This window comes from Xiphophorus hellerii, chromosome 6 (genome assembly GCF_003331165.1).
Source record: "Xiphophorus hellerii strain 12219 chromosome 6, Xiphophorus_hellerii-4.1, whole genome shotgun sequence".
NCBI classification, from domain to species: domain Eukaryota; kingdom Metazoa; phylum Chordata; class Actinopteri; order Cyprinodontiformes; family Poeciliidae; genus Xiphophorus; species Xiphophorus hellerii.
Genome location: NC_045677.1, coordinates 14575494 through 14598800, shown reverse-complemented (window position 1 = coordinate 14598800; position 23307 = coordinate 14575494). Strand labels below are relative to the sequence as shown.

Below are 23307 nucleotides of genomic sequence, written 5' to 3'. Positions count from 1 at the left end.
GCCTCTGTTTTTTTTTTAACACTTAGTCCTGGATAGCTTCTGTACATTTAAGTACATTCCATTCAAGATGTCTCCTCCTTTCAGCTGTGGACATTTTTGTCTTGACTTAATTTTAAGGCTCTATTCTTGTTGTGGAGGTTTTGTATTTGTCTTTTTTTTTGGTACAGGAAGAGTATACTAGGTGGGTGTTTTTTTTGCTTCTCAGTCCTAAAATGCGCGTATGTGTGAGAGCGGGTGTTTTGGGAGCTCGTAAATATTTCATGGAGCCAAAGCCACTGTAAATTCTAGCCAACAAAAGAGGGGGCCAGAGCAGCTGCTCGCATGCTTCCCTCACAGGGAACTTTTTGGGCCACACTTGCATATAAACACACACACACTCTGTCTTTTTTCACAAACCAGAAATGCTTACACGAGCGTGCACAGGAATACGTAACACAACGTCAAGGTGGACTCTGATGGAGACAAACCAGCCGCATCTTGTCACAGTGTTATGGAAACACAGTGATCTCATAGATAAACATTTATGGGTTGCAGTTAAAGGCCTAAAACCTTTCAGTCACCTCTGTTCAGGTATATGCTCACATGTCAGACAGCAACAAAAGACAGATAAAAAAAATGCCTGGTGCAGCAAAGGAAGAAATTCCTGGAGTTCTGGTTTTCTGTAACTCAGCACTAAGCAGTTTTACAAGATCTCGCTGTTTTCAGCATTTGCACTGACAGAAGCTAGAACTCGTTTGCACACATCACCTGAGTATTTTTCAGTAAACATTATCTGTGATTGTGAAGAGTTTCTTTCACAGCATCTTCATTTTGCATTATTTAAGTAAAAATGACCTCCTTCCTTCATTATGTCAACCGTCTTTTCCATGTTCTGTACATCCCTCCTCACAAACAGCCATCTGTTTTTTCATCCCTCCATCTTCGCTCAGCCTCAACCTCTGTGCAATATTTCCCCCCTTCTCTCCTCTATGGTTTCCACATGGCTGTGGTGTCTTCAGTGTAAACGGCCCTGCACATGTGAGTTTGTTTGACCTGGAAATTGCTTAAATGGTGTGAAAGGACTCCAGCCGAGCTTCGCCCGGTACATTACAGCTCCACCTGTCAGAACATCTTGAAGGCAGATCTGGAGGAAGGATCAGCATTGCAGTAAAATACAGATTTCAATTAAATTGAATCAGATGGCAAAAGCTATTAAGGCAGAACTCCTGCTCTGTATTCTGAACTACAATCCTTTTTTTATTATTATTTAAAACATCTGAATAGTTTTTGATTATCTTACAGGACAGGCACAAACGCACTGGAGCAATCTCACTCTTTGCTGCAGCAAATTGAAGAGAAGTTGTATCAGTTTTCCAAAGCTTAGCAGCTTCCGTTATAAAATAAACATACATTTTATAATGGATATACATGTGTTTGTGCTTCAGCTATGCAATTGATTAAGCATATTTTTGTTTCAGTTTGGGGTCAAATCTAACACAAAAAGTATATATGCAAAAGCAAATAGTTACAAAAGTATTTTGTTACATTTTATTTGCAAGTATACTCCTATGTTTACCATTAGATGCAATAATGCAGTGTTTTACAAATTTGAGATAATAGAAATTGGAGCATCGACCAAATTGTTAAGATTTCTTTTTTTAGATTGCTGTTTTTTATTTTTATGTTGTGAGGTAAGTTGTAAAATTTACTTTTTACAAGGTTAAAGAAGATTAAGGGTTTCATTAGATTTTTTATAGCCTGCTATTTTTCCATTTTATGGATGTGATGAACTGAAGTTATCATACCTTCCCATAAAAAGAGATTAGTACAATTAGCACAAACAGCTGTTCATTAGATTGCACGGCTTCCTCTTTATGGCCATAATAGGTCAAAAAGAAGAGCCGCAGAGAGAGAGAAGGAAAAAAAATCTCTTATTTACAAATTGCAAGAGATAAACATAAGATCTTGAACTGCACTCAGTTCTGTTATAGTTTGTTCAAACTTTGAGCGATTGACAGAGTAATGCAAAACTCATATTCATAATGGGATAAAAACTAACAGCTATGTTAGAACTGTTTTAGTGCTTTGAGACATGAGTAATATCAGGATAGATTAAAGTTTACAGTATAATATCCTTTTACAAATATTGCTGCTTAAAAGTATTGAGCGATGGCTCATGTTTTTATGCTCTGCTTCCAAGGATTGTGATCAGTAATTCAAAGTTTCCTTTAGTGAAGTTTAATGTCCTTATTAACCTGAGGATGGTAGGCTTTCTAACTACAGGAAGCCAACCATCTCTTTAAATTTGTCTTTTTGTTTAATAGCAAATTTTATTATAAAGGACATATTTCTTCAGGGATGAGTCATGTCTCAGAAACATTGTAATGCAAGGTTCTTAGATGCTAGAAAGGTTTAGTTTAAGGTGATTTTCTTATTCTAGTCTATATCAAACCAACATAATATTGTACTTTTTAACCAACAAAGCCACAAAAGATCATTGCTAACAAAGCTGTGCTCAGAGTAACTGTATTCCTGGAAGGTTCAGTGGAAGAATGAGTGTGTCAGAAACAGTTTCAAAACAAATAGTGAAACCCTTGGACCCACTAAACAGTTTTGGGGAGGTCCTTAAGATGTAGAGTTTTAACAGGAGTCGGAGCTTGAAGAGCGACCACAAACTGATGGGTCCAGAATATGAGCTGCGACTTTCTCATTTCTTGTGTTAAACCACTTCTAAACCAGACACAAGGTAAGAAGTGCTTTACATGAGCTAATGAGAAAAAGAACTGGAGGGTTAAATGAAAGTCAATGTTGCTTTTCATTTAAATAAAAGATCCCAGAGTCTGGAGGAAGAGTGGAGAGAAACAGAATTCAACCACAATTGTGGTTGAGTGTGACATTTCCACGGTCTGTGATGATTTGGGAAACCGTGTCATTTGGTGGAGTTTTTCTCTTAATAACAATTAACAGAATCTGCATTTTCCTGAAATGACGGCAATGTTTAACTGGCATGACGCTTTTGGAGACAGTGGTAAATCCTCTTCATTCGCATAACCCCTTCAGCCCTGTTGATTGTACTTTCAAAACCAGACTAATGGAGGTATTCCTCAGCCTTGTTGCTGCATCTTAGTCATTGTTCACCGTGTGGTTTCAGTTGTAATTAATTAAGACATTATGCTTGCTTTGTTTGAGAGCAAGAGAGCTGTGACTTTTCTCTCGAGTTTGGGAGTCAGCCATTAATCCCAGGGTAAGGGTCGCGTCATCCTTGCCTCCAAGCACTCTAAATTCCTGCTGCTGTTGACAGAACTCTGCAACATTCACAGTGCACTGAAACTTTGTTAAACAAAGATGATTGTTCAATTTCTGGGAGGAAATCCAATTTTTTTTTTTTTCTTTCTTAATGACTTCAAAACTGGTTACTAATATGGAGAATTCAGTTGAAAAAATAAATCATGAATATGTTTTGAACAAAAAATAAATGTCAGTGCATTTCATAATGAAGCTTCTCAGAATCAGCATTTATTAATATTTTAATTTATTCTTTAAAGCATGTGTCAAACTCGAGACGCAGAGGCCAAATCTGCCTCATCATAACTATTTATGTGGCTCTCTACACTCTAGAGGGCCACATAAACCTTCAAGATAATAGTTGTTTGCTTAAACATTAGTTTATCAATCAAAACAAATCAGTTTTTATTCATATAGTGCCAAATTATATTAATGTCAAAAGATCTTCAATATTTAATTTCACTCATTGAATGCCAATTCAACCATTTGATATTATTTTAACAGTTTGTTAATGAGCAGTGTTACCAATATACTATTTCTACTCCTACTTTATAAACTGTGAAGATTTTTGTATTGAGTTTACCATATTTTTAGATAGGTCCTTCAAATAGTTCACATTATTTTTGCAGTGTCTTCTTGGCTTTTTGAGCCACCAGTCATTGCAAAACACATTTAGATGCTCTCATATTTGGCCCAGTCCATGTATCTGCCTGCAGGTGCCAAACACTGTTGTCACATGCTGGGTGTTCTCATAAATTTGACTTTATGCTCAATCTCCGCTCACCAAAATGAACACCTGGGAAATGCTTTGCGAATAAATACCTGCGAATAAACACCCGCAGCGCATGTCAATGCATGCACCGGCATATGTTTTTATGCTTTTCAAAATACCTTTTACCCAGACACATGTATATTAGATTTGAATTATGGCTTTCAACATCTGGTAGTAAAATGTGTGACCAAGCAACAATATTCCTAAGCTGCCGTAGTTGCACAAAAGCTGGTGAATTTTACAAAAGACTGTTGGATGGAGGAGAATGTGGATGGTAGAGATGGACTGTTAAAAAAATATCCATCCATCACTCATCCATCTGTTCATCGAACGACCAATTTATGCGTCCATCCATCAGTCCATTCCTCCCTCTGTTCATTCACCTTTCCATGAATATTTAGCCATCCATCCATGTTTGTTCTTTCCATTAGTTGTCCAGATTCACTAGTCAATTATAAAACATCCACTCATTATTCCATAAATATCAACATATATATGTATATATATATATATATATATATATATATTTGTTTTGTGCTTATTGCATAAATATCAGCCCATCTGTCCCCCTCAGGCATCTTTTGCCCTCACAGCATGCAGAACTCGCCACAGACATCACCTGCAGCCAGAAACAGAAAATATTACATTAAGAGTGTAATTTTCCAGAGTGCATATTCTATAACAAGACTGCATAGAAATGGACAAAATAAATGCTATTTTTAAACTTTAAAATAAAATCCATTTTCAGTTAAAGATTTTTTATTTTTTTTTCTGAGAATGATTAAGAGTAACTGGGGCGGAGCTAAAAAGTCCAGAACCATAGATTGTACACCTTTGATCTACTCACATACACATCTCTGTTTACTTTTTTCAAGAGATATATATTAGATTTTATTTTTATGTTCATTTGTTTTCTTTATTTTTTAATGATACGCAGGATGCGCATTTTTATAAAAATGCCAATCCCGCTTTGTGGCATATCAATTTAATGTCATTAGTACTCGCCTTCTGGCATCACAACGTTATACCAACAACCAAGTCAATAGTTTTTAATCCACCGTTATCCCCTACTTCATTTAATGTGAAAAATAAAACGGATTAAACGAAAATTGTGAACAACAAGCATCATGTCTGCTTTTGATTTTTGCCAAAGCCATGTTGTTGTTCTATGATAACTCCCAGGCTTTGTTTTGATTTTTACAAAAGTCTAAATCAATACAGCATGCTTTGAAAAATTCCCAGCAGTTACATGGATATGTGGCCTCAGTGGGCTTAATAAACATACAAAGTTGGTTCTTTCAGGAACAACACTCCCCTCACTTTCATTATGTAATGACTGAGAAGATCAAGAGGAGGAGTACAGGAAATCAAGAGAGTGCGAACGAGTGAAGATGGATTTCTCTCCTGAAACCTGGAGGATGGTGTGGTTTTCTTTGCCTCTCGCTTTATAAATGCCACATTTTACTAGAGCCACACTGTCTCCGTATGGTGAAGAAATGTGTGAATGAGTAAATGCACAGTAGGGTGTCTGTGTGTGTGTGGCGCCTCAGTCAATATAAACCTGTCTGAGTGGCAGCTGTCTCATGGCACCAGCTTTGTGAATCCACATCAGTTGTAGCTGACATTGTATAGTACGCAGATGTCCTCCGTCTGTGATGTTTATGTCAGTAAAATGGCTGCTTCTGGTTTTCTGTAAGCAACTCCTGTCTGAATGAAGAGAGAACCTCATGAATAAAACAAAATAAAACGTCATCCAGGTCGCACCGTAGAGGAGTACAGTACAGAAACCGGCAAGTGCAAAAGCCTTATATAATTTGCTCAGTGTTTCAATAACAGAATGAAAATAGAAACAAAAATGTCTAATGAAACTGATTTGGAATTTATCATTTTGAATAAAAATAGAATTATTTCACCAAGTATTTTGTTATTTTTAAGTAGTAATGAAATTGTGATACCATCATATTATTATTTTTCACTTATGCCTAGTGTATTACAGTGTCATTATTTTCAAATATTTTAATTGTAACATTGTCAGTTTTATGTAATGCTTCCTAAATTAGCCATGTCCCCCTTGGAACAGAGTTTTTGTAGTCTTAATGAGACATTGACTGGTTAAATAAAGGACAATAAAGGCATATTTAACTAACTTTAAATTATCTAGTTTGTTTCTGTACAGTTGTCATTTAAATAAGAAATGCCTAACTTATAATTTAAGTAAATTCATTATTTTTGTCACTTTTGTCACTCAGTAAGCATATGGGAATAAAATGCGGATAAACAAATGCCTCCTTAAATAGAGCATTTTAACTTAATTCATTTCAAAGTTCTGTTGTTTTTTGTGTTGACAAACCTTATAAAGCTGAAAAATTACCTTTTGAAAATAACTTCATTGTTCTTTGTTTTTCTTGTTTAACCCTTAGACATCCCAGGATGCACATCAAAACAGGCCTGGTGGACGCTCACCTCTACTGTCTGAAAAAAGCAGTTGTTGACTTTCTCACGGAAAACAAGTAAGTATTGTACTTGTGACGATTTTTAAAGATGAAGAAAAACTTTCTTACCCTGTGTTCCCCATGCAGAGGTCATTTTCTCACATGCATGTGCTCATGTAGGTACATGCATACACTCACACAGTCACATCAGCTTGAACCCTCAATCACTTCCTAATCTGTTTCAACTGTTAAACACGGTTCCATGGCGTGGAAGGCTTTGAAAGCGTCTGTGAGTGGGGTATTCTAGCTAGGTGTTAATTTGTTTTACTATGTGCCACTGAGACAAGCTGTTAGGCCTTTAGCCTCTGGAGTAAAGCAGTGTGACACTGGCCTTCTGTTGCAGCCTGGAGTTTATATTCACCAGATGGAGGATCTACCCGATATCAACATGTCGTAAATTTAGATGGTTTGTGGAAAATGATGAAGCTCACTTGGTTTACGAAGAAAAACGTGCCGTGTATTAAAGTGATGCGTAGATAAAACTCAATAATTGTTTCCTGCTTTTGTATCTTACAATAGAGACAAATGGCAAATGTTCAACTCTTAACAACTCTTAAAGGTCAAAAGTTTACATACAGCCATCAGTGAGTGAGGCCCAATTATAAAAAGCATCAGGCTTCTTAATTATGCCATGAATAGATGGATTCAATATGTTCAAACATGTACATTTATGAGCTTCATACTGCCTAAAATATTAAAAAACAGTATTGATTATTCTTACTGGCATATTATCTGCATATATTTCTGCAAACTGCTACATTAAAAGTGTAAAACTCCTTTCATTGAAATCTGATATTGTCAAGTTAGTTTTTCCCCATTTTAAAATGCTTCCTGTTCAGTAACTTCAAACAAATCCCATTTCACCCTTGCTCATCTTAATAATATTTTGAATTAAAGAGATGTAGATATAAAGCTTACATTAATCATTGCATCACCAATGCCCCCTCGCCCACTACCATATATCGTCTCTCTTGTTAGATGACTCATTCCTTTCTCCGGCTTCTTTCTTGGACTCTCTTTTCAGCCGCTCCTCTCGGACTCTCCTCCTTCCTCCTCCGTGTTCTTTCTCTGTCCCTTGCTTGAGGACAGAAATAGACAAAGTAACTGTTGTTTTTCTCCTGTCATTCAAATGGAAATTCTAATCTCCCTTTAAAAGAAAGTAGGTGGAGGGGGTCTGGGGTTGTGAGTTGGTGGAAAGGAACACTGAAGCAAAGTCCAGAGATGAGCAAACAGATGAAAATGATCTGAAGTGAGAAATGTCAAGAGAAAAAGAGTTTCATCCTTGATTTTGGTTTAAAAGTAATAACAGGAGCTTACAACGCTTGTTGTTTCACACAGAGATTGCTATTAAATAATAAAGATCTACACACTGTTATTGTGGGTTCATTTAATGCTGTCTTTAGAGTTTTGACTACATAAAATAGTCCCTTAATACTTTCCCTGTGCCTGCTTTAGCTGACAATGCTTGTCAATCTTTCATAGGATATGAATATGTCTCTGCTTTGTTTCATAAATTCATATTAAATGAACAATTTATTTTCTTTCTTAGGTCCATTTCATCAATCCGAGGAGAGTTGGTACCGTACTTGGTGCGCAAACAATTTTCCAAAACCACTAACAGCCAGAAGGTGAAAGAAGATTTGGAGGATCAGACCCAGAAAAAGAATGACTGCTCTACAAACCATGGTTGGTGATTTCACTGGGATACCACACCACATATCAGAATTAGATCAGAATAACATTTAACAGCCTCTGTGTCAGAGCCGATTTAAAAAGAAGAAAAAAAAAATATTACAAACGAACCAAAAGAGTTGAGTTTTATTTTTTCCCCTGGCTCCTCTTAGAGCTGCTCATCTCATCGCGGGACGAGCCTCTACTCCAGCTGGCCCAGGAGCGGTCCTGTTGGAATGACCACCGCGGTGACATGAGTGAGGCCTACCACGGAGGAAAGCTCCGCTGCTATGTTCACATTATGGAGCAGGGTCTGTGCTACCGTGTTAACACTCTTGCTGCTTACATAGAGGCAAACAGGCAGGTGAGTCAGAGAGTTGGCCTGCTCATCTGGTATCCACATTCCTAAAGAATTTGCTCTACTATGTTTGATACATTCCACTGACCACTGACTTGGTGGCAAATTTTTCATCTCTCTCCCATCACTGAAGTTTTGACATTCCAATACCAATTTTATCTGATTCTGATTTCGATTTTAAGAACTTGAAGAAGAAATAAGAGTAGCATTTAAAAAATTTAAAATACTTTGAGCAGCCATTAGGAGCTGAGGCAATATTGAGCTATTGTGATAGAAGAGTAACCACAACATACCACAACAATATAATTAGGGAGGTGACATTTTAAGTTGACTTTAGGATTTTCTATTAGCAGTTAGCACTGCTAACTAGCGTTGATAAAACAGTAACCCCAGAAGATACTTTTCTTAGAAAACAGCATTTTCCAGGAAACGGAATAATTTACTGTAGACATGCCATAGAAAATACATTTTCATTTTAAACAGCTTCCCATACAAATGTTCTGCTTTTTTAACACCTTGCTGATATTGAAATAGCAACTATTTATTCTTCTGACAGTGACAGTATCCACACTGAAGAGAGTTGCTGTTTCCAGTCACATTTCAAGCCAGATCAAATTAACATTGTCTGATTAGAGTCACCAGTCTTTTTTTTATTTACCATTAGATCTTATTGAACTTTGGGATTTGGTTTCTAGATGTTTTCTACTATTTCAACTTTTGTCTCATATTAGTGTTTTTTTTCTTATAATTAGGCCCCAAAGCTTTTTGAGGAACCACCAGTTCATCCATCTGCTGTCATTTCTGAGAGATGTCAGGTAAATGTTATGCTCCTGTTTCCAAATTTTAGTTCTTTGAGTCCAATTTATGCTTCATATCAATGTCTGCATTGTGTTTTAGTAGGTGTGCTTAAGAATAGATTAACGATCTGGGCTCTTCCTGCAGGTGGGGTCAGACAGCATCATTGGGGAACGGTGCCAGATAGCAGAAAAGACTTCCATAAAAAGATCAACTATTGGAATATCTAGCAACGTGAAAGAGAAGGTCAAAGTCACCAACTCCATTGTTATGCATTCGGTCACCATAGAGGAAGGGTGAGAAAACACACACTCCTTTCCGCTGGTTCTTTCATCCATCCATGTAGTCACTGTTTTTTGAAGAATCCAGATCCACAGCCTGATCACAGTAGAGTTGTAGTGGATTTAGACTAGAAAGACTGTACAAACTCTATTTAAACTTGTTTATAATTATTTATTAATTATTGTACACTATATAGTATTATGTCTAATTTCTCATTCATTGCACATTTTTTCAGAGTCTGTTTTGCTGCAAGTTGTGTGTTTGAGTATTATGCAGATGCTAAAGTGCATAGTGACCAAATTTTTAAAATTATTATAAAATTATTTATTTTTGTCATAATTTAAAGTAAACGGGAGATACATGAGCTTAAATGTTTATAAATATATCCATGATTCTATCAAAATGTCAATATATCCATAATCAAGGCTCACAATAGATTTAATCGCAGTCGTCATCACGGATTGATTCTAGATTTGAAATGCAGGCTGTAAAAGGACATCTAGTAATCACATTGTTTGGACATTTTTTGTGCGGTCCCTCAGGAGTCTGTATGGGGTCCAAAACTATTTTTATATATATATATATATATATATATATATATATATATATATATATATATATATATATATATATATATACTGTATATGCGTGATATGTGCAACGTATGAAATATGATTAGATTTGTTGGGCCGATTCCATAGCAACATCGGTTCTGACAGTCTGCTACGGGGCAGCTGTAGCCAAAATGCAGCTTACTACCATCAGTGTGTGTATGAATGTAGTGTTAAATGCTTTGGAGTTCCCTGAAGCGCTATTTACTATTCTCACCATAATCTCAAGGGAAAAAATCATTTTCTGATTTTTAGTTTTTTTTATAATAAATCTAAAATCACATTGTGTTTCTGTATGTGTAGAGAAGCTTCAATACTCTGTGTAGAAATAGAAGAATGTGCAAACATCACTCAGTTTAAAAAATGGTTTAAATATATTTCACTAACACATTAAAAGATGGTAACATGGGCTAACTTCCATCGTAAGTCTATTTTAAAAAAAATTGTTTGACTGGAGCAGAGTTAGCCCCACCCACCAACTCTCTCGGTTAAACCTTTGCAGATAATATAAGTTCCTCGTGCTTCCTATTTTTTTCCAGACATTAACTTCTTAAAAAATATTAACTTTATTATGTAAATTCAAAGAACTCCAAAGCAAGACTAATGCTCTATGACAAGCAACATTTTTAAACCTCAAAAAGTCATCTCAGCTTTGGAAATTATTAGAAGGAAGTGCTGCTGTACAGAGAGCAACAGTAGCTACAGTAGAATTAGCATGTAGATTGATCTGTTCAGTCGCTTAGCCAGGAATTATTTTGGAAGGAGAACACAACTTGGCCTCTATTCCAGATTTTAATGCACTCATTCACAAGGTCTTTTCCTTTTATCTCAATTTCTTACTCCTCCTCCCTTTCTTTTCATCGCGGCCCCAACACCATCTCCCTTCTCTTTCTGTCTCCAACCATCCCTCCTTAAGCTCTTTCAGGGAGCCCTGCCAGCCAGCGCGGGGACCCTCATCACGCCCGTGTAGGTGCACGCACAAGGCCATAAAAGAATGAGAGACAGGAGAAGGGAAGAAAGGAGCGAAGGGGAAAGCAAGCTAGCACGCAAGAAAGAAGATTGCAATTCTTTCTTTTATTGCTTTGAGGACATAAGAAGGATGGAGAAAGAGGGAAAGAAAGAGCCAGTATGAGGGGATTAGCAGACCCCAGCCATGTCGCTGAAACCCCTTGCATTTCTGATTTCTTTGTTTGGAGCTGACCAGAGCTTGTTGACAAAGCACTGCGTGTTTGGCAAGGGGGGATAGTAGGGGTCAACTTTATAGGATGGGGGCACAGGAGGTGGGGGTTGATGTGTGTACGTGTTTGTGTGTAGGGGTGTGTGTGTTTGTGTAATAGGGAGGGAGGATATGGGGGTCATGACAAGGAGGAGCCCTGGTGTTAGTAATTAGTGGTGTTTCAGCTCCGAAGCTTCTTTGGTGGTCTCCCCTTCTCTGTAATGTTACAAAACTCTGAATGTTGTAATCTCCCATCACCAACTACCACCGCTACCTCCTAGGTAGTCCCTTATGCGCACACACACCAACACACACCCACAAGCATTTCTCCTGTTCCCATCCTGGTCTAACCACCTGAATAAAATGAGCCAATACAAACCTGTCTGTGTGTGAGGTACGGGCAGCCAAGTGTGTGTGCGTCACTGCCCGGGCGAGACCCACGTGTGTTCTCCACTTGGCTCCCATGGCCTCTGAAACACACACACATACACACATTCTGTATCTCACACGCTTGCACATACACGCCCTTTATGGTTAGTCGGGCGCTGGACACACAGGCACCGTCTGTGCGTCGCTCCAAGAATTTTATGGTGATGGTTTGGCTGAATGAGAGCACGCACGGCGGGTTGGCACGGCCAGCTCAGGTGGAACTGCAGCACAAGATCTTTAACACGGGCAAACACACTCGCTCTCACACAGCATACGCCGTTGTTGTCACAGCAGTCGACATTAATGCTAATGTCATGTCATTAAGCCCAGTTGATTGGATATTTCAGAGTTTTCATAGCAGGTGTGGAGATGCTTGACGACGAGGAAAAACTCTGAGGTTTGTCCGCTCGGTTCGCCCTGCAGCTGTGGGAGGAAAGCTGTGGATAAAGGCTCTCTGATGTTTGCAGAGAACATGCAACCGAGTTGAAAAATATTTCAGCTCTAATAGGACATTGAGTCACTTCTTGCAGGTGCTACGTAAGCGAAATTTATAAGCGGATTTAGCTTTATAACTCTCAAGTTACTTCTTACAGGGCTCCTATTGAATCTTGAAAAGTATGAAATTAGATTTTTATCACTTCCCACATATGTGTAAGGATGGAGGGGGGAAAAAAGTGGAGTATGGGAAATCACTTGATTTTCAAACTGCTTTCACTGTTATGTGATCTGGAAGATAAATCTGAATTACTTAAAGGCTTTTATATGCAAATGTTGTTCTTTATCTTTGCTTTGCCATATCGTGCCTTAAACTTTCATCTATCTCTTTGACCATTTTGTTGCAAGTGACAGACTGACAGAGTTGTGACATATTCAGAAAACAAAAACTGAACAGGAGAAATAGTTAAAACCTAGAAACTTAGAAATTTAAGCCCGGAAAAGTAGGAATTTCTGGTGGAAATATCTGAAACAGGAAGAATTCTTTAAATCTTTAAAGATCTTTTTCGCCACACTTTCGCCACAATACGTTGTCACTTAGAGACAATGTATTACACAGTATGCTAACTCGGCTGTGACCAATCACAGCCATAAGTCTTCATCTATTTTTTTTCCCCACCAAATCACTTAAACATCTGTTTCCACTTCTCTACCTTCCTACCTGGAGCAGTTCTGATCTGTTGATGTTCGCTTCCCTTGTGCCTAGATGGGCACCTCTAAACATTGAAATTTATTCATGTATGAATCCAGCAACCATCCAATTAATAAAATGTGTGTGTTTGATTTCCAGATGCAATATCCAAGGCAGCGTAATCTGCAGTAATGCAATCATTGGCAGGGGAGCCGACCTCAAATATTGTTTGGTTGGAAATGGACAACGAATTGAGCCAGAAGGTAAGACGCAACAACATGAACACACCCAAAGTTAAAAAAACAGGCTCTCAATAGGTTCTTTCATATTCCATTTCTTACTTACCCTGTTGTTTTAGGCTTGTTTTCAAATTCTTTATTTAGCAGCATATTATTACACCCTGTATCAAAAGGCACTTTTGTGACATGTAATAGTGATGATGAAGGAGTTTCCACTGGATGCGCTTCACTGAATGTGATATATTGAATTAGAACAAGCCAACAGTTTAGTTGTGGAACATCAGGAGCTCCTCAGAGCATTTTGGCAAATTAAGTAGTATTTTTTTATTTTGTAACATGTCTTTCACAGCAAAAAAAAAAAAAAAAGATTATTTTTCCACTTTGTTGTTGCAATTGTCATGAGATCCAAGAGTGGGTGGAAATTAGAGATGCGCCCATCTGGCTTTTCTTGGTCAGACCCGATTTCTGGTGAAAAGAGTAGTCCCGTTTATTCATCGACGTTTACGTCACTCAACTTGTAATTGTAAATGTACACAAAAGAGTACATATTATTCGTGGAAGTGTTTGTTGACAAGTATTAATTATTATTAGATTTATAATTATTAGTTGTGATGCATTTAATTAACAAGAAATTAAAATTTTTTGTCTGTAATTGGTCTGATCACCAATTTTAGCCTAATAAGGGAATATTGGCCAATACCGAAATCCGACAGACTAATTGATGCTTCTTCAGTTGAAATGTATTTTAGTAGCTAAAATAAAACCACTAAAGATGAACATAAAATTTATAAAATGATTATAAAATTTGAGTCACGCCAATGGGTTGACGGAGATAAAAGTGTCAACCAACAGGATGTCCTACATACTCATTCAGTTTTTTATGTATAATATGCTTTGATGCATAAATGAGGATCGTCTTGTTTGCCATTCATTTTTAGTCACTTTCAAAGCTCTTGTCTATCAAAGTGCCTGAAACACATTTTTTACTAATACTAATTATTGCCCTTAGCATGGAAAAAAGAAAATCAAAATCAGCAGGTCAGTCAAAGAAAACTGAAAGTTGGTATAGCGTCTAGGAAAATCCTGATCAGTTAATTTCTGTAAATGTGAAAAATCCAAATTAAAATGTATATGACCTTCCAATATACTCTTTTCCTAAATACTGCCTGCTTGCTAGCGCCCTGTGCGTCCCTCTGGCTAACTCAGATAAGGTGTTAATGTATGTGTGTGGGATCCATTTATAGGTGCCAAGTATTAGAGCCAGCAAGGAAAGTCTCTTCTTTCTTAAAGTCCGATTTGTCAAAGATTATTTTTTTAATTTCCTTAATCCCCTTGTCCCCAGAGTTAGTGCTGTGTGTGTGTGTCTCGGTGTGTGCATGCGTGTGTGTGTGTGTGTGTGTGTGTGTGTGTGCGTTACATTGATGGAGAGGTTAGAGAGCACGGCCAGAACAGGACCACCCGGAATTCAACAGCAGCAGCCTGCAGCCACACACACACACACTTTTAACTCGTGAACACGTTAGAAAGAGTGAACAAGCTACAGGCTACCAGACTAAGAAGCCTAATTGAGTGAACAACAGGGCGCTCTGAGCAGCAACAGTTTGAATTTGAGCTAAAATCTCCCTGAAATGAAACCATTGAGACCGCTCTGAAACAAACGGCGCGATTGCTCTGCAACAAAGTTTATCTCACTTCAGCGTTTTATTTTTCCGTTGTTTTGTTTTTGTGTAATGGTTTTGACATTGTTTACTCTGAATGTTCAGTCACGGAAAAATCTATATTTTTCTTATAAAAGTGCCTTTTGATGTTGTTTTTTTTTTTTTTTTTTTCCTTTCCAAAACTCATCCACTGGTTATAATTTTGCTAGTATAGTCTTTCTTTCATTAAAGATTAATAGTTTATGGTGCTTTTTTATGTTGCTTTATGGTGAATATAAGCCTTCATCTGAAAGTGAAATTTATTCCAAAAACTGCAGGCGTTTTGTCAGCATACAAACAGGACTTATAAAATTACGGATTTATTTAAATCCATTGGTGCCTGTTTTAGTCGTTGTTGGTATCAGTTTCTAAAGATTCAGTCTTTCATTAGATTACTTTATATAAAAGTTAAAATAGCACATAAAGCTTTCGTCTCCTTTTCTCTGTATTGTTGTAATGTTTGAATAAAAGATAGGTCCTTGTTGCCAATCTAGCTGTCTGACCGCAGGCTGTTAAAGACATTATACACCCACCCTACTGTTGAAGCTGTTAGCAGCAAAAGACCACCATGACAGCTTGACACAGACACACACATACGTTGCATTCACAATCGTTTATCGGCTGTTGATTTTTCTTCTTCTTTTTTTTTTTTTCCAAAGCTGAATACCTCATCTCTTTGTGCTTTGATGCACATTTTTATCAACACCATAAAGAAGACAGAATCCCTCTCATGTCTTTTTATCCTCAGTTTAATATGGCGCAAATTTGTTTAAAATAAAGTCCCAACCGTCAATATTCGGGTAGATGTAAAACAACCTAGCATCTTCTCTACTTCCCATCCCTCCTTCAGCTGGAGAAATATGTAAACACAAACTATATTGGTCATTGGAGACTTCTCTGGCTCAAACAGCATATACTTTTCCTCTTTTACACTCCAGTCACTCCCCACCTTTCCTTCCCTTCCTTCTCCTGCAGTCCCATGCTCCATTTGTCCTCTCCCTTCACACAACAGTGGCTAAGCTCATTCTGAGCAAAAGATTCCTTCACACTAAAACCTGTCTGTGTGGATGGAACATTGCTCCCTGCCACCATTTGTTTTGGATCAGCACCGGTACTTGGTGGTGGAGGGGGCTGGAGGTAGGAGGGCACGGACCCAAGGAGGAATTGTGACTGCTCTCCATGTGTTAGAGAAGTAGAAGGTTAAAAGAGATCATCACACATTTTTAGAGCAGCAATTAAAGTTAAGATATTGGGACTGAATAAAAGTTGTAGGGTGGACTTTCTAGTTCTAATCCACTGTAAAGATTTTTTCTTGATTTCATTGTTGTATCAAACTAAATTCATTCAAATATTTATTGTGTTTGTTAGCATTGTAGTAGTCTGGGGCGAAAACAGCTCTGTGAGTAGAAATCATCATATTTGGCAATGTTTGTATCACAGACAATTATGACATTATGCTGGTTTAAAGCTAATTTATGAACTAATCCTGGAACAAGATCGCCGCTTTTGTGCTCCTGGACACAGTTTTTCATGTTGTGTTTTTATGCAGAGGTCTGACCTTTTTGTTGTTTGAATCTACAAATTACAGCAAAGAAATCTGTCATCAATATTAATTATTCTGTTATTGGTAACTGCTACCAAAATACAGGGGTGACCAAGCTTTCACCATGGGTTCCCCAAACTTTTTGGAGTAGTTCACCACCAAATATCTGAAAGAGTCTAACTGCGTGTAGTTTTTTTTTATTTATTTGAGCTATTTTCAAATCAAGTCAAATTTTATTTGTATAGCACATTTCAGCAGCAAGGCATTTCAAAGTGCTTTACATCATATCAAACACAGAAACACAAAGCAACATAGAATCAACAATCAAAACATGACATTAAGTGAAGTTCCATCATGAAATTTGTAATTGATTATGTTTCAAATACAATCCTGAACAAGTGGGTTTTTAGTTGAGATTTAAAGGAAGTCAGTGTTTCAGCTGTTTTACAGTTTTCTGGAAGTTTGTCCCAAATTTGTGGTGCATAGAAGCTGAAAGCTGCTTCTCCTCGTTTGGTTCTGGTTCTGGGGATGCAGAGCAGACCAGAACCGGAAGACTTGAGAGGTCTGGAAGGTTCATACAACAACAGCAGATCTTTAATGTATTGTGGTGCTAAGCCATTCAGTGATTTGTAAACTAACAACAGTATTTTAAAGTCTATTCTTTGAGCTACAGGAGGCCAGTGGAGGGACTTTAAAACTGGTGTTATGTGCTCTATCTTCCTGGTTTTAGTGAGAACGCGAGCAGCAGCATTCTGGATCAGCAGCAGCTGTTTGATTGATTTGTTGGACAGACCTGTGAAGACGCTGTTGCAATATAATTTTCTATATTTTAAAGTTATTTTAGGTATTTTCATTTTATGTCAATTTTTTTCATATAATTACTTATTTAGTATTTATTCTATTGTTTGACTGAATTGTCAATTTCTTTGACCAACCTTTGTGGTTTTTAATTGTGCTACGACATAAATTGTACATTGGCGTACTAATTGATTCTTTGGCTATCTGCAACTTGCATCAAGAAAATTGTGCTGTAAATATCTTCAAAAGCTTAGTTTGTTTGCAAAATGCTTGATCTTGTTCCATCTATTCATGCAGTAGTTTGAACTTGCAGTTTTAATGAATGAGAGACGGTACAAAACCTAGCTGAAGTTTTCTATTCCTCATATGTTAGAGAGCACAGGGTAAATATGTGACTACTGTCATGTTTTCTCATGTTTAAAAGAAAAGAATGGACAAATCTAATAAAAATTAGTGCAAGAAAGGTAATTTTAGAAAGCAAAACAAAGGAAATGAAGATGAATGAATATATATATATATACAGTATATAATTTATTTATTACAATATAACTTACGGTACATGGTGGTTGTAATAAGGATTTTTGAGAGTTGGAAAAATATTCCCAACAAAACATCTTTCTCACTAAAGCACAGCAAAAATTTTAAATATTTTTCATCTGCTAAGACTGAAACGTTTTCCGACTGTTTAGTTGAAAATAAATACGACTCACAAATGGCTCAGAGTATAATGCATTGTCGCAGTGGTCGTTTGTGGTGTGTTTACTCTCTCATTTTCCAGATAAATCTCTATATACATCATGACATATACTTATTTTTACCTTTCACCTGTAATCTTCTTTTCAGTTGAACGGACAAATGAGGTCATTGTTGGAACGGACCAACTGATGGAGATTTAGCTTCGTCACAGAAAAGTCGAAACCTCACCTGTTAACCTGAGAGCAGCAAACCTGATAGAGTGACTGATTCCAGCTGACTGTCCAATCAGAAGCCTGGAAGCTGCTGGACAGTCTGGGGATGTTTTTTTTTTTTTTCTTTTTTTTTTTCTTTTTTACAATAAGTCTGAATAAAGACAAGTTGACTTGAGTGCATGGATTTGTGTGTTGCTGTTTTTTCACTCTCCATGAATAACTAATGATCAACATTAACTGGTGGATCTTGGCCATCCTGTCAGCACTCCTACCCTTCATCAGATCATTTCTGTCTCCTCATAGCAGCTCTCAATTACTCAGTTTACAGTGTTCCAGAGGGAGGAGCGTGTGCGCGCACACACACATCATCGTGTCTGTGCATTAAGGTGTTTACACACGCACGCTGTGCAGCTGTGAGCACCAGAGATGGGGAGAAAAAGGCAGTGGGAGGGGTGACCACAATGGTGTGTGTGTGGGAGGGAGTTAAGTTTATTTGTACACAAAAATGGTGTATGTGTCGGGCCTGGACCACCCAGCTCGATCGCGTATCAGTTAACACCGATGCCCCACCCTGAAGCACACTCGCTAGCCCGGCGGAGGAGGAAACTGATTCACGGCTGATGCTTTTCTTTTTTCCTTTTCCTTCTTATTTTTGTCTTCCCCATCTGAAACTCTGTCTGTCGACAGATTTATTGCATTCCATTGGTGAAGTATTTTTCCTAAATTACAGATTAGAAGTTTCTTAGTCTTGTAGGAAGGAGATGAGAACAGGGATGTCAGTGTGTCTTATTTACTCTCCTCTATTTCCTATTGTGTCTGTGGCCTTGCTTGAGTCACTTAGTCTGGAAGTGACGAGATGGTATGAGAGATATGTCTTTTACCTCAGAAAATAATGTAAGAAATAAGCTATGCTGAAAAAGAATTGTTTTGCATTTTTCCTTGATTTAGACATAAGGATGTGCTATCCAATATTGATATTGTCCACAAAATACAGTTAATTATAACTAAAATATAATTAAACTTCTCTCTTGTTTTGAGAAGATTAAACTCAGCCACATTTCAGTGGCTATTGATAAAAAAGAGCAAATGTTTGGTTTAGAGTGGCAGAAAGTGTTTAACATAGAATAAGTTTAATAGATTTATTTAAAATTGTATATTTTGAAGCTGCAAAATGCAACACAAATTAATAAAGTCACTCTCTCCTTCACCTGTATCCTGATGCAACTTTGACAGTTGTGGATCAGTTTACCTCTTTGCTATGGCGTGATATTCGTCTCAACCTAAGGAACACATAATCACATTAAACTTTGCACACAAAAAAAACCCCATCTGAGATTGGTCTACTTTTTTTTTCATTACTATAAAAACTTCTTGGCAATTCAAACCATCCCAGTTCAGTATGTGGCCTGTGCTCATAAAAAAAAACTTGTCCTTGCTGCCAATACCAAACATCTTTTGGTGGATATAGTCGGATGCTGTGTGGCAGCTTCTCTCACCGTGGAAAAAGAGGTTCATCATCATCAGTGGAGGACAGTCTAATTTCAGAAGGAGACTAGGACCATCATATTACTGCTCACTTAGCAACCAAGCTCTGTCCCCCAGCTGGTCCAACTTGTCCCCACAGTGTGGCATTTTATTGGAAACTACCTTCTGAATTTCAGAGTGGAGAAGATGGAATAGACAGCCTGCACTAAACATTAATGTAGGCTCAGGTTGGGTGTGCTGATTGAACTTCACTAATACAGCCACACTTACTTGCAACAAATTCATTAAGGAGTAGGGTGGTGTCCCACATCAGTGTGTGACCAGAGTGTGAACGTTTTCAGTTCTTCCTCTTGCTACCTCTTTGTTTATTAAATAAGTAAACTTTCAAATTTGCTAATATGTCTTGCTTCCTCAAATTTTACTTATCCAATCCAATAAACAAAACCCAAATAAGAGTCGGTAGAAGAATAAGCTGCCTTGCTTTGGCAGAGAGTTCTGGTTTCCAGCTCTGTTGTTCAGCCTAAAAATGTCACATTTAGTCATGTAGCACAAAACTGAAATTGCATTAAGAGCTTCATAGTTTCAGGAAATCATAATAAAACAGCACATGGAATAAAACTTTGATAAGTTTTGGATTAAAGGACAATAAAGAGTTTATTCAGCAGTGTAAAATTGAATCAATATATTGCATTTTAGCTTATATTTCTAATGACTCAAAAAGATAATCAAATAAATGCTCAAATCTCACATTTAATTCCACTGATTGTGATTCAGAACCAGTTGACTTTCATCAAATATGAGAGACTGTGACCTGAGTGACCTTGTGCCAATAGAAAATATGTACTTGAGTCACAAAACCATGTTTCATTACACTGGGCAAACAGTTGATTTTAGAAAAGTGTTTTAGTCTTTGAATGTACAGATTCACATGACTAATTTTTATACCCTAAAAATAGTTTGGAACAAAAGGCAAAAAAACGTCAGAAGTACAACATGGTGTCAGAGCGAAACAACCAGTGCCTAACTTTGACAGAAAACTGAGCTTAATGTGGTTTTAGGTCTTACCACAGATTTATGTCCATGTTGTATAAGTGACTAAAATCCCATAAATAAAACACTTAAGAGTTCAGTTCCTTTGGAAGACCACTCTGTAATTTCAGATTTTGTGCATTCATTGATGTTCAAAAATTTCTTTTAGTCATTTTCTTTTTCAAGGAAATGTTTTTTTGTACGGCTAGAGTATTTGCTCTTTTTTCTTTACTTCACAGCTGTGCCACCAACTTTGCGTTGCCACCAATTCCCCTGCCAGGTTTTTTTTTTTCAAAACAGACATTGAAGTTGTCACTGCCTCTCATCTCCAAGAAAAACCGAATGTACCAGCGAAAGAAAACATTTCCTACCTGAGGTTTAAATTCACAAAAACAACAGTCAGGATTCACTTTATCTCAGCTGGATCGACTTTTTCCTTTTCAAGCAATGAACCTCTCTGACCTCTCTTTTTGACCACATGATGAGAACTACACAGCTGGGTGTGTTTGGGTAGAAATTTGTATATTTGTACAAAAACCACAGAGTCCCTTCTGTACAACGCCATCAGGGCCGAACCTGTTTTTGCGATCTCCTTTAATCTGCTGCTTAGCAGACACCGGTAAGATGATGAAACCATGCTGACGCATGGAGACAAATACAAATCTCCATGTTTTGCTAGATTCAGTTACAAAACCTCAAAATAGATCAAGGTTTCCTGCAGTGCCAGCTTCTTTTGCTTTGTTGAATTTGGACATTTTTTTAAAAATAATTATCAATTTCAAACTAAATCTTGTAGTACCACTGAGAGAATAAATAAGTAAAACAAAATATTTTGTCACACTGATTGTTCTTGGCAACAGTTGAAGTTGTACTTTTAATGTTGGCATCCACAACATAAACACATGATTTGACTTGCTCAAGTGCATTTTCTGGTTTTTGTCACGTCTTCGTTTTGCTTTATTGTTGTGAGCTAAACAACAATATTTTGTGGGAGGTGATGGAAACTGATGTATGGGAAAAATGGAAAACTTACAACATAAGAAATTTCAGGTTTAAATGCAAATCCAGTAGCTGACACTTTTTGGTAAGCTGAATGGGGAACTGAGTTTTATTATCTTCATTGAAACGACATGTTTTAAAACAAAATGCCACCCACTGGTTTGACTGTACTTTAATGGAGCAGCTCATTTCCTACAGTCGGTTTGCTGCAGAGACCTTTTAAGAAATTACGTTGCACAAGTCCACATACGAACATATAAAAACAACTTTAGTCCAGTTTAAAAAGAAGCATGCATAATAAACAAACAAATATAAAATAAATTGTAGGTATTATAAAACAGCACAGGCATTAGAGCTTTTTAGGGTGTCTGGTCATCGACGCAGACGAGAAGAAATAAAATTAGATAAACTGTAAAGGAGTTACTTTGAAAAATGCAAGTCACTATATACGATAACCTGTCGAAACAAATCACATTACTATAAATTCTGTTTGGTAAAATTTGCTCCCAGAAAAAATGCAGGTAACAACATCCAGCTGGTTGGTTTGTAGTTTTAAAAGAGCAGTTTAAACGAGGCTGTAAAAATATATTACATTTTGTTAAAGGGCTTTTAAGATTCAGCTTTAATAATTATTTTAATAATGAATATAATTTATGAGTGCATTTTCTGACACTACAACATTACAACACACAAAAAACATGGGTCAACAAAAATTTGCATAATGGACTTTTTACTATACAACTGTCATGAAAGACTTGTGAGAAGAACATAATAGAGTTTTTTATATATATTTTGGATCAAGAGGCAGAAAAAAAAAATTGGATGCACAATATGAGCTATTATGGTATTATATTCCTTTTGGCAGTGATTGATTTTAAACTCAGCCATTAATGGGCTAGGGTTAAGTATGAGTCTAAATATTAAAACTGAACAAACGTTCCTTCACTGACGAAGGAAAAGAACTAGACATTAGGAAGTCGTTAAAGCAACTCCTCATGTCTTGGTCTCTGACGCTTCATATGCCCATGCATAAAATCCAGTCTGCGTGATTTCCTGTAAGTGTGGAAATATAGAATAAAGAAGCTCAGTGCACGATGGACACGGTGGCCCGATGAAAGGAGACAAATGTGTGACACACAAACATCCACACAGACGCGCAGAGGTAGGGTGGAGTTTGAGTTCTGCTACAGGGTTGGGGGGGTTATTGCCTGAGTAGATGGGTGGCTTCATTGCTTGAGGCTTGATTGTGGGTGAGCAAGAGACACGCTCACACAGAGCGAGCGATCAGGCCACCCAAGTGGTAGTCAGTCAGAAACCTGCGTGTGTTTGCTGCTGACCCCTACACATTAGCACAACACTTCCTCAATTTGTCTTCTGTGTTCTTGGACCACAAATGAATTTCCTCCCTCGTCTTTTTTTTTTTTTTCCACACACTACCTTTCAGGATGCTTACATCCTCCTTCACTGGCATCTCCACCAGACCCACCCCATCTCCAACCTAAACTTTTGAATGCATACACACAGAGAGAGAGAGAGAGACGCTCTTTTGACAAACTTCACTTGCTTATGTTACTTGGCCAACAAAGAGAATGC

General features: G+C 37.3%; 1 protein-coding gene across 1 annotated transcript in view; it reads left to right on the top strand.

The window, feature by feature from the left end:
• The window catches only part of eif2b3 (eukaryotic translation initiation factor 2B, subunit 3 gamma), a 33933-nt gene extending 15552 nt beyond the window's left edge, over positions 1–18381 (top strand). Inside the window, exons 6-12 of the mRNA XM_032566220.1 lie at positions 6457–6546; positions 8078–8214; positions 8373–8563; positions 9310–9372; positions 9500–9648; positions 13176–13279; positions 18137–18381. Of these exons, the coding sequence (XP_032422111.1) occupies positions 6457–6546; positions 8078–8214; positions 8373–8563; positions 9310–9372; positions 9500–9648; positions 13176–13279; positions 18137–18189 (787 nt within the window). The 3' untranslated portion in view covers positions 18190–18381. The remainder of the gene's footprint in view (positions 1–6456; positions 6547–8077; positions 8215–8372; positions 8564–9309; positions 9373–9499; positions 9649–13175; positions 13280–18136) is intronic.
• The last annotated feature ends 4926 nt before the right edge of the window (positions 18382–23307 follow it).